The 14955-nt window shown below is 51.4% G+C and overlaps 1 protein-coding gene across 1 annotated transcript; it reads left to right on the top strand.

Moving 5' to 3' along the window:
* Nucleotides 1–3365: 3365 nt before the first annotated feature.
* Nucleotides 3366–14663, top strand: LOC128342483 (uncharacterized). The gene is made up of 2 exons (XM_053289810.1): nucleotides 3366–8747; nucleotides 12073–14663. Exons 1-2 carry the CDS (start codon nucleotides 8486–8488, stop codon nucleotides 13035–13037), a joined length of 1227 nt encoding a protein of 408 aa, XP_053145785.1. The 5' UTR covers nucleotides 3366–8485; the 3' UTR covers nucleotides 13038–14663.
* Nucleotides 14664–14955: the final 292 nt, after the last annotated feature.

Genomic DNA, 14955 nt, shown 5'->3' with positions numbered 1-14955 from the left:
TGCCGGGACCGGGGGAGGGGGACTGCTCTGCAAAAAATAAAATAAAATTAAAAATTAAAAATTAAAAAAAAAATTCCCCAGCAAATCAGCGGGGACACCTTTTGGCGCCCCCTGCCAAGTGGCGCCCGGGGCACGTGCCCCCCCCCTATAGTTACGCCTATGGTCTTGGGTATGACTTGGCCTAACAAAAAGCGCGAGTAGCATATGGAAGTGTATGTGGAGATGAGAATAGCTTAGACTTAAGGCTTCTCTTTGCAACGGAATGATGCTTCTGGTGCAAAGACTATATGAGATGGGCTGCCTCCGCTCTGGTCATTGAAAGCTAATTAGTCTATTGATGATGTGCTGGGAAATGCTTGCTTTTATCTGAGTTGTTGTAGAGAGTGCTGGTCATGCTATTATCTAGCAAAAGGGGAGTATTCTTCCCTTGAGGCATATCTTTGAATTAGGTCTACTTGCTGGCTTGGGTGGGCTTGGCTGGAGATGGCCCCCATGCAGTCTTAACTATTGTGACCTCGGGGCGCCCTCCCCCATGCATTTGCTCATGCCAAGCAACCAACTGTGAACGTAATACTGCCTTCTTAGCTTAGGCAGGGTTAAAATCTCATTGTGCACTGCTCATAAGCCCACAAAGCAATGTTGCTGCGATATCAGATAGAGGGGTGCATTTGGTGTCACCCTGAAAAAGAGCTGTTTTGACAAGCTTTGGAGTAGGAGTGTATAAGCTTTGGAGTTACAAAGTACTCTTCATCTGACAATTTTTAAAGATCACTTGATCTTAAATCCATTTGGCAGGATGATGGAGACAAGCAGCTTACCTATACACCAGACCACAATAAGTTACTATTTGAGAAATGGCTGACTATATTCTTGTGTCCAGAGGTGTTGCATGGGTTGAAAGCAATGTGCTGTATTAAGCATATTCAGTAACTCTTTACTAAATCCTAATACTAGTCTCTTTTTCATTTTGTGAAGTTAACAATGATGGACGACGGACGACAATGGACAACTTTGCAATAAAGGTCATGTCTTTCATTTAATTTATTTCATTTCATGTGTATACCACCCATCCACATGAATGGCTCAGGGCAGTTCACAACTAAGAATAAAATCATTTAAAATATTAACATAAAACTAATAATATATGCTCTTGGCCATAGCTTCAGATTGAGACACCAGGGTGAGACCAGGATCCAAGAGCACTCCCAAATTACATACCTTTTCTTTCTGTAACACATTCCAAAACCTGTGCTCCAGATTACAACTCCCCACAATGAGCACTTCAGTCTTGCTTGGATTCAGCTTCAATTTATTATCCCTCATCCAGCCCATTACTGCCTGTAGGCAAGCATTTAGGGACATAATGCCATTTCCTGATAAGGATGACATAGAGAGATAGATTTGGGTGTCATCCGCATACTGATAACACCCAGCACCAAATCTCCTAATGACCTCACTCAGCAGTTTCATGTAGATGTTAAAAACCATTGGTGACAGAATGCTCAGGGACTCTATATAACAGTTCCCATTTCAAAGAGCAACTGTCACCAAGCATCACCATCTGAAGTCTACCCAAGAGGTAGGAGTGGAACCACTGCAAAGCAGTGCCTCCTATCCCCAAATCCCTCAGGTGATCCAGAAGAATACCATGGTCAGTGGTACTGAAAACTGCTGAGATATCAGAAATGTTAGAGCTGCAGCTCCTGATGGCATCGACTATTAGCACCAGCAACCGTATTGACCACTAGGGGCATTAGGGGTAGAAATCACCAGTAAGGGCATTCCCCTCTGACCATGCTTTCTCTGCTTTGATTCCCCTTTGTTAGACACTCTTTCACCTGAGAGAGAGACATCTGTCTTCTCCTCTTCCCTAACTTCCTGTATGTAGCTAGCAATGAGGCTCCCTGATTGATTTCCCAAATAAACTATTTTATTTGGAATTCTAACTTCATGTCTCCAGGTAATATTAATGAACAGTGCTTCTTTACCTGTGTATTTCTGCTGTAGCATGGATAGATGTAGAAATCTCCCCTCCTGAGTTCTCGAACACAAAATATCCAGAGGGAGTCTCACTTCCCTGGCGAAAGTCATCTATCAGGCTGATCAAGGCTATTTCAACCACACAGCCTGCCCTAAAGCCAGTTTGAAATGGGTGTAGATAATTCATTTCCTCCAAGACCACCTGAAGCTTGTTAGCCACCACCCAATCATGGTAGGTTGGCTTATAATTATCCATCACTAAGGAATCTAGGGCAGGCTTCCTAAGAAAAGTTCTAATCATTGCCTCCTTTGAAACAATAGTAATAAATAATAATAATAAACTTTATTTGTTAGCTGCCTCATAACAAATTGTTCTCTGGGTGGCTCACAACAGAGGATTAAAACATACAATAAAAACACATAACACATTAAATCATAAGAGACCAAAAAAGTGAAAAGAAAATGCAAAATACAATACAAAATGGCTTAAAAGCTCATTTTAAAATGGGTAAAAATCAGATCAAATCTGAAAACCATAATTTTAAAAGCCTGGGTGAACAAAAGGATCTTTACCTGGCATCTAAAAGAACAAAGTGATGAAGCCAGGCGAACCTCACTGTGGAGGCTATTCCATAAGCAGGGTCCAACCACTGAAAAGGCCCTCTCTCTGGTAGCCACCTGCCTCATCTCATTTGGCAGGGGCATGCAGAAGAGTGCCTCCAAAGAAAATCTGAAGGTTCGGGTAGGGACATATGGGGCAAGGCGCTCTCCCAAGTAACCCAGTCCCAAGCCATTTAGGGCTTTAAAAGCTAAAACTACCACTTGGTATTAAAACAAGGAGGCATCCTGCTCTTCCTCAGTGAGGCATTAATGATATCAACTAGGCCTACTCCAATATCTTCCCTGCAAGGTTAAATCATTTAGTTCTGCTGCTCCTTGTGTGAACTAATTCCAAATTATAGCATGCATATGAAAAAAGGAGTTTACATAAATGTCTTGGGTTTCTAGCTCTCATACTTACAGGACTTAAACAGAAGAGACGGTGCCAGCCTGTGCTGAAGTTCCAGAACTCAGCCAAAGGTATCCTTGGGCAACTGCTGCAGGTCCAGAATCCCAGAGGAATCCCCACTACCTGCTCCGGCCCTCTGGGGAAAATGGAGCCCAGCCCAGTCAGTAACTGGCAACTGCCAGCTCAGTGGGCCCAGGAATAAGGGACACAGCCTTATTCTGAGTCAGACCTCTGATCTATCTAGCTCAGTATTATTTATGCTGGAGAGCCACTGACAGTCAAGGTTTCAGGCAGAAGTCTCGTCCCATCCCTACCTTGAGATTCTGCCACTGAGCTGTGGTCCCATCTCCTAAAGTGTAGTGGCTATTTATTTTATTTTATTTATCAATCTTATTTCTATACCAACTGATATGTACTTCTCTAGGCAGTGTACAAAATATTTCAAAGTCACAGATTAAAATACATGACAATAAAAACAAGAGAATAAAATAATTATTAAATCAGGTTTTTAAAATTATCAAAATTTAATAATTTACAATTAAAATTTCTAATGAAAAGAAAACAGGAGAGTCTTGAGGTTCTTCCTGAAAACAAACAGAGAAGGAGATGCTCTTATTTCAGTAGGGAGCATATTGGAAAGCCCCAGGACAGCCACAGAGAAAGCCTGGCCCTGGGTTGCCACCAAACAAGCTGGTGGCGTCCGTAACCAAACCTCTCCAGAAGATTGTAACAGGCGGCAGGGTGTATGACAAAGGAGGTGCTCTCTTATATAGCCTGGACCCAAGCCACTAGGACTTTATAGGTAATAGCCACCAGCACTTTGACCTGGAAACATATTGGCAGCCAGTGAAGTTCTTTCAAAACTGGTGTGGTCCCTTCATGTTGTCACAGAGACCAATCTGGCTGCCGTGTTCTGTACCAATTGTAGTTTCCAGACTACATACAAAAGACTGAAGTGTCTGTGGGAAACTGTGCAAGAAACAGTAAGAAAACCTTGCATTTTTCCAAGCCTGTAGTCACTTTAGATAAAATTAAATGTGCAAATACTGACCTAACTGCAGCAAACCCTCTCATTTAGAAAGGCTCCTTGAGAGGTAATTAGTTGTCAAACACTTGCTGAAAATTTTTAATACAAATGCTTGGATACTGATCCTGTAAAGAACCTGATGCTGAAAAACAAAACTTTTAATCTTTCAGTTTTTTATCACAATATGAAAGTTTTCTGTGGACACCTACAAACATTTTATTGCTTTTCACAACACCAAACTCTTTTATTTCCTTACAATTTGCAAAAAGCTCTTTTCCCTACAGAGCTGGATATCTTGTTATTCAATGAGAATTCCACATTCAGCATCTGTACTAAAAAGGGCTTTATGCACAGAAATAAGAATCTAAAACAAAGAAGGTTTATTAACTTCCTGTGGGTCTTGAAGAGAGAATACCCTGAATATAACAGATTCTTCTAAGCTCTTCTGCAGCTGGCAAAAATATATTATATTGAAAATATAATGTATTCAAGCTGGAGAGTTTTTATTTCTTGAGAACACTGGTGCACATCAAATGACATGCATTGTATAGTGGCAAGCATCATCTCTAGATGTGCAGAATTGCTTTTGTATTATGTACTTGCTGGAGAAGCTTGCTGAACGTCCTTGATGGCTGGTGGCTATTTGTGATGTAGTTAGCAAAAACAAGAAGTGTTGCAGTTGACTGGGAAGAAGGAACACTGGAATGGAGGACTAGGGAATCTTAGAATATGCTATTTGCTTTTGGGAGAAATTGATATTCCTTTAAAGACTGCTACTGCCTGGATGTTTCCCTCCCTCCCCCTATGCTAAATTAAACAATGGTTTTTTGTTGTTGTGTTAAACTCTGTAAATTTCCAGTGATCTCTTCTCACAAGGCAACCAGCCCCTTAAATACGTCAGACGCTAAATAGTTGCCGCTATAATTACTCTGTAATACAGAAGACTTACTGCAGCCAGCCTGGACTAGAAATTCAGGGGGGAAATGGACTCTGAAACAATGTGCAAGCAGTTTGTGTGTGTGAGTACAGCAGTCCCTGAGCTATTAACTCAGGAATTTCTGCCATTCCTGTTTCTGGCTTCTGTGCTCTGATGTATTTAAGGTGCAACAATTCATTCATTCATTCATTCATTTGATTTCGATACCGCCCTTCCAAAAATGGCTCAGGGTGGTTTACACAGGGAAATAATAAATAAATAAGATGGTGATAATAATTTTTAAAAAACCAAGAACCCAACAACAATCTCTTTCAATAGGTTCCCTGTTTTCTCCCCTAGTGATCAGAGGGTTAGAGGAGCATAATGGAATCCAAGGTCCTTTTCTGACGCTTCACCTGTAGGCCTTTGTATCCTCTGTGGAGCCTGCCGCTTTTCCTGGTGGCTCTGCCTGTGTGGGCACACCCTTGGAAGCATGTAATGAGCAGCCAGCTGGGGGCTTGAACAAGCAACTCCCTCGTGCCTGGTCTTATTGGTCCCACAGGAGTGGTGCCCAAAAAGCCTCTTCTGCTTCTGCAGCAACTTCTCTTTCGCCCCTGGGAGAGTGTGTGGATGCTGCTGCAGCTAAATCAAAAGTAGTCTGTTTCTTTGGAAACCCTGTGCTGATTATCTTAAATCAATACATCTGCAGTTCTTCCAATTTGAAGTTTTATTCCTTGGGAACATGTTTTCATGTCACTCTTCCCCCCCCACCCCGCTTTAAATTCCTGTCTTAGGGTAAGAGTCTTTGCACCATATTTTCAATTTCTACACAGTTTCTGACAGCTGATTTCATATCTAGGCTTAACTTTAGGTACAGGAAACTACCTTTGTGGAATAATGTGGACACATTAATATGCATCTTATTGTTTCTGGGTGAAGTACAAAGTGCTGGTTATTGCCTTTAAAGCCCTGAATGGCTTGCGTCCGGGTTACCTGAGAGAGCACTTTTCTCTACAAGATCCCCACTGCTCATTAAGAGCATCAGGAGTGTCCATCTTCAGGTGCCACCAGTTCATCTGGTGGCAACCTGGGATTGGGTCTTCTCAGTTGTCACCTCTGGGTTGTGGAACATGATGCCTGTGGGTATAAGAGGATTATCTTCCTTGGGGGCCTTCAGGAGAGCCTTAAAACAATTAAAGGGTTAAAACAGTAAGTGGATTGCCTTAAGCAATTACAACAGGAGTATGCTTATCATTTATAACAAATAAAATCCACATAGTTGAGAACTGTGAATCCTACAAGAGGATTGTTGTTTATAACAAATAAACTCCACATAAACTATAAACCCAGTCTAAAAGCAGGGCAGCCTGCTGTGATCAGGGCAGGCTGAGGCTTTGTGGAGTGCCCTGTTCTGTGTTTCACAGTGAGCAGCCCGATAGCCGCTGGGAAGCCCACAAGCAGGAGAGGCTTGTGGACTACCCGCTGCAGCTTCCTTGCTCCCCTGCAACTTGCATGCAATGAACGGCATATTGCCTCTGAATTACATGTGAAAACAGTATTGTATAAATGTGCCCATTTCACATCTCAGAAATACAGAGGCCAAGGTAAAGGATAGTCAGTGCAAAAGTAAACCATGTATCTGAATCCCCCACACAGCAAGGCAGTCAGAACGAATCCATGGCAGATAAAGGTAAAGTGTGCTGACAAGTCGATTTTGACTCCTGGCACCCACAGAGCCCTGTGGTTTCCTTTGGTAGAATACAGGAGGAGTTTACCATTGCCTCCTTCCACCCAGTACGAGATGGCAGGGAGAATAGTAATTAACCATTTCTTATTTATATCATGCTTGTCAGTAACACATTTCCAAAGTGGCCAATACAGCAGATACATTAAAATCAAATTTACAGTAACATAAAAATTACTTACACATGCGAATGCAGAGCAGAACAAATAAAAAACTTTAGCTGCTGCCAAGATGGCTTTCAAAACTTGTAGTAGCTTTCAACCCAGTCTAAAAGCATGGCTGCTTGCTGTGATGGGGGCAAGCTGAGACACTGGCTGCCTTCAGACATTAACAACCACAGGCTTATAAGTTTTCACCACTGGATGAATTGAAATCAGTCTGGGAAAGGGATCTACAAATGGTTATTGGTGAAGCAGGCTGGAATAGGATCTGGTCTTCTAAACCTATATTTTCATCCCTTGCCCCAAATAAAGAAAATTATATCTTAGACTCTCTAAATGGTATAAGACTCCGGTGAAATTGGCCTATATTACTAAAAATAAGTCAATGCTCTGTTGGAACAACTATAATGAGAAGGAGGCCGCTCGCCGCTCTTCTGCGGCGCGGCCAATTTGTCCCAGCTCCTTGGCCGAGGAGCATGTGGGACTGGGAGCCGCCGCTGATTGGCTCCCCAGGCAGTTCCGGTGCAAACAAGAAGGGCCAAGCACGCAGCGCGCCTGCGCGGGCTCAGTCTGCCTCTCGCATTCGGAGAGGTCAGATGTGCCGGGAAGAGCTCCGGCTAGGCCGCAATAGCGCGCGGCCTGGCCCAGAGGAGCATCCGGCGAAGGGGGCAAGCGGAGAGTCGGGCCCGAGGCCCAGCCACAGCGACTCTTCTTGCGCCTCCAGCCAGTGCCGGGTGCCATCTTGCTGGGCCGCGCGGCAGGCGGGGAGTCGGGCCAGAGGCCCGCCCGCAGCGGCCCCCTTTCTTTGTGCCTCAGATGCGGCGGGCCACCGAGGCCCGGCCAGTGCTGGGCGCCACCTTGCTGGGCCGTGTGGCTCAAGCGGCGGCGGCCGGGCTAGCGGAGAGTCGGGCCCGAGGCCCACCCGCAGCGGCCTTTTTCTCGTGCCTTCGGCTCAGCGGGAGAGCAAGGCCCGGCCAGCACCGGGCGCCATCTTGGTGGGCCGCCCGATCCGGGGGGGTTGGGCCCTAGGCCTGCCCGCGGAGGTCCGTTCCCGCGCCTTTGGGCTCGGCGGACGAGTGAGGCCCAGCTGTGCCGCCCCCCCCTTGTGGGGCCACGCGGCACTGAACGGCTGCGCAGCGGAGGGCCTTCACCCGCCAGCCCTTCTCTCTCTGCTGCCAGGGGGCTGTAGCTTTGGCCTAGCTGGGGCCAGGCAGAGCTTCGGGCTCGGACGCCCGCCTGCCCTCTCATGCCCAGCACCTCCTGGACTCCTTGTGGATCGGCAAGCCGGGGCGGCCCAGCTCAGGTTTTGGGGCTGCAGCGCATGGGGTTGGGCAGGCCGGGCATAAGGCCTGGGGGGGGGCGCACCTCCCGGGTGCCTTATTGCTTTGGGGGGTAGTGCGTGGGGTGCTAGGGTCCATCTTCCCATACACACACCCTTCCCAACTCCCCCCCTTTCCACACAGCATGGGTCCCAAGAAGGCGCCAGTGGGGAAGGGAAAAAGACGTGCGGCAGCGCACAAGGGCCCCCCCCCCCCGGCTCCACCAGACTCCTCTTCTGAGGATGAGCGTGACATGGAGCTGGGGGCTATCAAGGCCCTAATTGCCCGTCTGGAAGCAATAGCGGGCGAGCGGGAGGCATTATGTAGGAATGGCGGGGGCCCATCTGGGGTTGGCACAGCCGGGGAGAGCGGCCCCTCCCCGCCCGCGTACCCACACAAAGCGACTAGGGCTACAAAGCGGGCTAATTTTGATGCAGGGTTTCACTGATCGTTTAGCAGCTCTCGAGGCTGCCATGGCATCCCTGGTGGCTCCGGCTAGCAGCAAGATCCCGGAGAGACACTGCGGGGGCAGCACAACAGCCGCGGGATCCGCAGCGGGGGACACCTCCGAAGAACAGGCGGGACAAGGTGGTGAGTCCCCCCAGGGGGCTTGGCCTTGGGGTCTGCCATGGAGCCCGCCTAACGGGCCTTTTGGGTGGTTCCCCGGTCCGATGAATTGGGCCTCCCCACATGCGACGTGTAATCAAGTGTGGCAAGGGGGAGCGGGACAGCCTGGGGCACAGGCCACCCCGGCGGGTGTGCCCACCGCCAGCAGTGGTGGGGGCCTCGACGGGGGGCCGATCCCTCTGGTCGACCACCTACTTCCGCACGTCAAGGAGTGTATTTGGAAGGGTGAGTATATAGACGTCTTCCAGCTGCTCTTTAAGGAACCCGAGCCTGTGGGAAAGGAAGGGGATCAGGAGAAGGAGAAGGAAAGGACCAAGAGAAAGCCCATCGAGCGTAACTGGAACAACTGGGTTTCCGGTTTCACTATATACATGGGGGTGGTGGCTGAGAAGTACCCTGAGAAGGGCCCCGCCCTCAACAAGTACTTCGACACCATTCACAGGGCTTTTATGGATTTTGCGGGCAACTCATGGGAGGCCAACAACCAGGCACTTAGGGAACGCGCAGCTAACTAGCCAGGGATCTCCTGGGAGAAGCAGCATTCTGAGCTGTGGCTCAGGATCACGACGCTCTCCAGGCCTCTTACTGGGGAGCGCGCGGAGAGCAGGCATTTGATCTCCAGGACCCTGGCGGCACCAGCAGCTTCTTCTGCCGGCGCCCAGGGGGTTCAAAGTCCTCTGGTATGCTGGGAGTTCAACAGGAGCGGGAAGTGTGCTCGGTCCCCCTGGAAATTTAGACACGAGTGTGGTTTTTGCAGGGGGCGGCATGCGGGGATCAGCTGCCCACGAGTGAAGAGCTTTAGGTCGGGCAGCTGGGGCCCCCGCGCCGGAGGAGGCAAGGGGCCCTCTGCTGCTCAAGGGAGTGGCCCTGGAAAGGGGCCCCACTCCAATTAAGATTGCGGTGCTTAGGAGGCTATTGCACGACTACCCGGATGGGGAGCGCGTGCACTTCTTGGTAGCTGGCTTTGCGGAGGGCTTTAGGATCCCATGCCAGCTTCCACGGAAACTCACGCTGGCCAGCAATTTGAAATCAGTTAAAGGAATGGAGCACATAGTGCTTAGGAAGTAGGGGTGAGTCCGAACTGGTCCGGCGGCCATTCTAAGGAATGGGCGAACTGCCGGACCGGTTTGGCCCTTGCTGGTCCGGGTCCGGGTGTGGGGTATAACTTTAAGGGCGGGAGGGCTTTCTTACCCCTCCCGCCTCTTCGCTCCCTCCAGCACCCGTATTTAACTGAATAACGGGGCGCTGGAAACTAGCCGCCCCCGCCGCCCCCGAGCAGATTTACATGCAAAAGTACCCATACCCCTGCCGCCGCCGTCGCCTGCCCTCCCACCAGCCAGCCAGCCCTCCCTCCCTCCCTCCCTCCCTCCCAGCTGCCCGCCCACCCGCCCGAGTCCTTACCCAATGCTTTAGGAGAAAACGAGAGGAGCTACTGAACAGAGGTCCTCTCGTTAGGAAGGCCTCCAGCAGACTGAAGGCGCTTTGCGCGCGCGAGCATGCGCGCGCCACAAAGAACACCGATCACCGGAGGCCCGGTCTACCCGCCGGGAAAAGGATAGACCGGGCCTCCGGCGATCGGCGTCCTTTGCGGTGCGCGCATGCGCGCACGCGCAAAGCGCCTTCAGTCTGCTGGAGGACTTCCTAACGAGAGGAGCTCTGTTTGGTAGCTCCTCTCGTTTTCTCCTAAAGCATTGGGTAAGGACTCGGGCAGGTGGGCGGGCAGCTGGGAGGGAGGGAGGGAGGGCTGGCTGGCTGGCTGGCGGGCGGGCGACGGCGGCGGCAGGGGTATGGGTACCTTTGCATGTAAATCTGCTTGGGGGGGGGAGCGGCGGGGGCAGCTGGTTTCCAGCACCCCGTTATTCAGTTAAATACGGGTGCTGGAGGGGGTGAAGAGGTGGGAGGGATAAGAAAGCCCTCCCGCCCTAAAAGAAAGGGCCCCCCTTCGGTGCCGGTCCGGACCGGTCCGGACCGTACACATCTCTATTAGGAAGATCAACAAAGAGGTGGCTTTGGACCGCGTCCTGGGCCCCTTTAGCGAGCCCCCCCTGTGGACCATGAGGATATCATCTCTGGGGCTAGTGCCTAAGAAGACTCCTGGCGAGTTCAGGCTAATTCACCACCTGTCATACCCCAGGGGCAACTCAGTCAATGATGGGATACCAGCTGAGCTGTGCTCGGTGCGCTACATCTCATTTGATGAGGCGACGGCAATGGTCCAGGCCTGAGGGCCTGGGGCATTGCTGGCTAAATGCAACATAGAGTCAGCCTTCCGGCTACTGCCAGTCCACCCCGACGACTTCGACCTGTTAGGTTTAGCGTTTGAAGGGAAATATTACATTGACAGGGCTCTCCCCATGGGCTGCTCAGTGTCGTGCACGGCCTTTGAGGCCTTCAGCACGATGCTGGAATGGGCGGGGCTTAATTCCACGGCTCATTACCTTAATGACTATCTTTTCGGAGGCCGAGCTGGCTCCGCCCAATGCTCCACGCTATTAAATTCATTCATGGCCCTATGCAGCGAATTGGGGGTGCCCTTGGCCGGGGAAAAGACTGAGGGTCTGTCCACGAGGCTTACGTTCTTGGGCATTGAGTTGGACACTCAGGGGCAGCTGTCACGGCTGCCCAGGGACAAGCTAGAAGCTCTGAAGGTGCTGTTGAGGGCATGTGAGCAGACCAAGAAGGTAACGCTCCGCCAGCTGCAATCCCTGATTGGGCATCTCAATTTCGCCTGTTGTGTGGTAGCCCCAGGCCACCCGTTCTTGCGGCGTCTATGCGACGCCATAGTGGGGGCAGGCTACTACATTTTCCAATCAGGGTAACCACAGCCATGAGGGAGGACATGAAGTTGTGGTTAAGCTTCTTGAACTCCTTCAACGGGGTTTTTTTCTGGCAGGCGTCGCAGCTCCTGGAGGCAGACTTCCAGGTACAGTCGGACGAAGCGGGGGGCCTTGGTTTTGGCTTATATCTTAGGGGCAGGTGGTGCGCAGAGCGGTGGCCACGTGAATGGGTGGTATGGGGGGTCAAGAGGGATCTCACTTTCCTCGAGCTTTTCCGCATAGTGGTCGCCGTGCACATCTGGGCAGACCAGTTTCGCAACTCGGCAATGCGCTTCTGGTGCGATAACATGGCGACAGTGCAGGTTGTCAACCGTCAGATCTCCAGGTCCCCCAGGGTCATGGGCCTGGTACGGGCCTTGGTGCTGGCATGCCTGCGCAACAACATAGTGTTTACTGCGCAGCACGTGCAGGGAGCGCAAAATGACATTGTGGACGCTCTGTCTCTTTTGCAGATGCAGCGCTTCTAGCAGCTGGCCCCCGATGCTTTCCCAAGGCCCGAGAAGATGCCTGTCGGTCTGTGGAGCCTTGGAGTGTAGAGGCGCTCAGGGCAATCGAGGCCTCCTTAGCACCTAGGACACGGGCTACCTATAGCAGGAGGGTGGCCGCCTTCCAGCGCTTCAGGCTGCAGGTGGGAGTCGGCCAGGCTTGGCCAGCTCCACCTGAGCACCTGATGCAGTACCTGGTGCACCTTCGGGGAGAAGGGCTCACTGTCAGCACCATGGCCGGGCAATTGGCAGCCCTGGCCTTCTACACGAAGTCCCGGGGGCTGCTCGATCACTCGGGCGATTTCCGAGTCCGGCACATGCTGGAGGGATGGGCCAGGGAGACTCCGGCCCAACCTGACCAGCGCCGGCCCATTACACCCGATGCTTTGTGCCGGGCCGTGCAGAGCTTGGGGGCCATATGCTCTTCCCCCTATGAGGAAGCCTTGTTCAGAGCGGCGGCGCTGGTGGCTTTCTATGGGGCCTTTAGGGTCGGGGAGCTCTTTCCCAAGGGGTCCCGGGGCACAGTTGCCAGGGTCATGCAGAAGAGCGACCTAGTCATGGACTCGGCCACGGTATCGTTGAGGCTCCGCTTCTCTAAAACCGACCAGTGGGGCAGGGGTCAGCTGGTCACCCTGCATAGGGCGGACAATCGCCTCATGTGCCCGGTGCAGGCTCTGGGAGCCTACATGGTGGCCAGGGGCGAGGCCGAGGGGTGCCTATTCGTGCACGCTGCTGGCAACCCCCTTTCCCAGTATCAATTCTGGGCTGTGATGAGGAAGGCTTTTCACGTGGCAGGGGTGTCCACGGGCCACCTGTCATCACACTCATTCCGGATCAGGGCGGCCTTGGCGGCCGCGAACCTCAACTACCCGGGGGCCGCAATCCAGCACCTGGGCTGCTGGCAGTCTGCGGCCTACTGCAGATATGTGTGATAGGGCGGCGGGTGCCCCCCCGCTTCCGCCCCTGCCCCAGTTTTCCCACCTCATGTGTGTTCTCTCTTCCGCGCAGGGGTGAAGCCTCCGGTTAAGAGGGCCAAGGTCCTCGTCCTGGGCCACTCCTTTATATTCTGGGCCCTCAAGTGGGTTCAAAGCATGTATCCGGGAACACAGCTGGGCCTAGGGCGATGGGCCGCCATGGAGTGGTGTGGGCAACGGGGATGCGAAGAGCACAGCTGCTGCCAATGCTACGGGAGTACCTGGAGCAGAACCCTGCACCGGACATCCTGCTCTTCCATTTCGGCAGAAACGACCTAGTTAGTCAGTCAGGTATCTCCCTGGCCCGGCAGACGGAACAGGACCTGGGCGTGGTGCTGTCCTGGTGCCCCCGGGCAGTCATTCTCTGTTCCGACATCACCCAGCGAAGGGTTTGGCAGGGGGCGCTCAAACAGAACAAGGTGGACAGGGCAAGAAGGAGGGTCAATGCGGCTATAGCACACTTTCTGGCAGCCAGGGGTGGCGGTTGCATTCCCCACGATGACATCGTCTACTCGCAGCCCGCCCTCTACCGGGGTGACGGGGTCCACTTGTCCGCCTTGGGCATGAGGTTCTTTTTGGACGACCTCAGGTTGGGATTGGCAACAGCGATGTTGGGTCTGTGGGGTGTGGGTTGTTAAGCTGGGCTAATGCCCGCTGTGGCAGGTACAGTGCGGTGAGGGAATGCTAATTAAGGAGGTGTGGCACCTTAGGTAAGATGTAAATCAAGGAGGAGGAGCCAGTCCCTTGAGGCTTGACAGATCAGGGATGACGCTTGACTCCTGCCCCTCCTCAGGTGGCACCCTATACGTATGGCTGTGCAGCGTCATTGGGGATGTCGCTTGGGAGGTCAGAAACCTGACCTTAGGTCGGCGGAGAAGGGCGCCTCCGCTGGAGAGTGGATGACCTGCCTGGAGCCAAGGTGCTATCGTCATGGTCTGTTAGGTGGGGGGAGGCCACGGTGTGGCCGGCCTACTAGGCACCACACTGCTGTGGGGGGATGTCTATGCAATCCCAGCCAATCAGCCTGTACCATAAAACTTCAATAAAATTGACCGTTCCTTCAATGTCTCCGCGTCTCCTTGGGGGGTCTGGGCAGAAGGGTGCATATTTTCATCTATGGTGGATCTGTCCAAGGATTAGAACCTTTTGGGGCTTGGCATTTGTAAAAATAGGTAAAACCATTAATCAGGAAATTAAAATAGCTCCTCAACTAGCATTGTTGGGAATATTCACGGAAGACAATACAATCAGAAGAGCTGGTGATTTATATGTTGATATTGGCCAAAATAGTGATAACAAATTGGAAGCACAGAATATTATCTGTAGATTAATGGTACAACAAGCTTTGCTTTATTGCTATGGCAGATAAATCGATCAAATTGTTTCATCTCAGAAGAGGACAATCAAAACCATATTCTTTCTTTGAGATCTGGCCAGATTTAATATTTCATATCAATCAAAGAAATTATAGTGAAGGTATTACCTGCTTGTTACATTCAGATATGGAAAGATGTGTGTGAGGCATAAAGACATGGCTCGTTACACAAGCTGTTAAATGAGATTAATTTTTTACAAACATTTTTACTTGGGCTGCTCTATATTTTATGTATTATTGTTTTACAAGCCGACCCTGCATAGAGCATCTGTGCGCTCTTTGGGGCAGGCTACCTCTCCTCCCTCCAGTCTCCAGTGGGCCCGAGTGTCACTGCCGCCGCCGCCAGCAGGCCCGAGTGCCGCCGCCACCGCCAGCAGGCCCGCCGAGAGCCGCCTCCATCGCCAGCGGGCCCGTCGAGAGCCGCTTGCCAGTTTTTGCGGCCAGCCTCTTTGGGGGCCGGCCACCTCTCCTCCACCCCACCCCACCCCACCCCAGTATCGG

The sequence above is a fragment of the Hemicordylus capensis genome, chromosome 2, assembly GCF_027244095.1.
Source record: "Hemicordylus capensis ecotype Gifberg chromosome 2, rHemCap1.1.pri, whole genome shotgun sequence".
In the NCBI taxonomy this organism is placed as follows: Eukaryota; Metazoa; Chordata; class Lepidosauria; order Squamata; family Cordylidae; genus Hemicordylus; species Hemicordylus capensis.
Note: the sequence above shows the minus strand (reverse complement) of the source record. Positions and strands in the feature narration are given on the sequence as shown.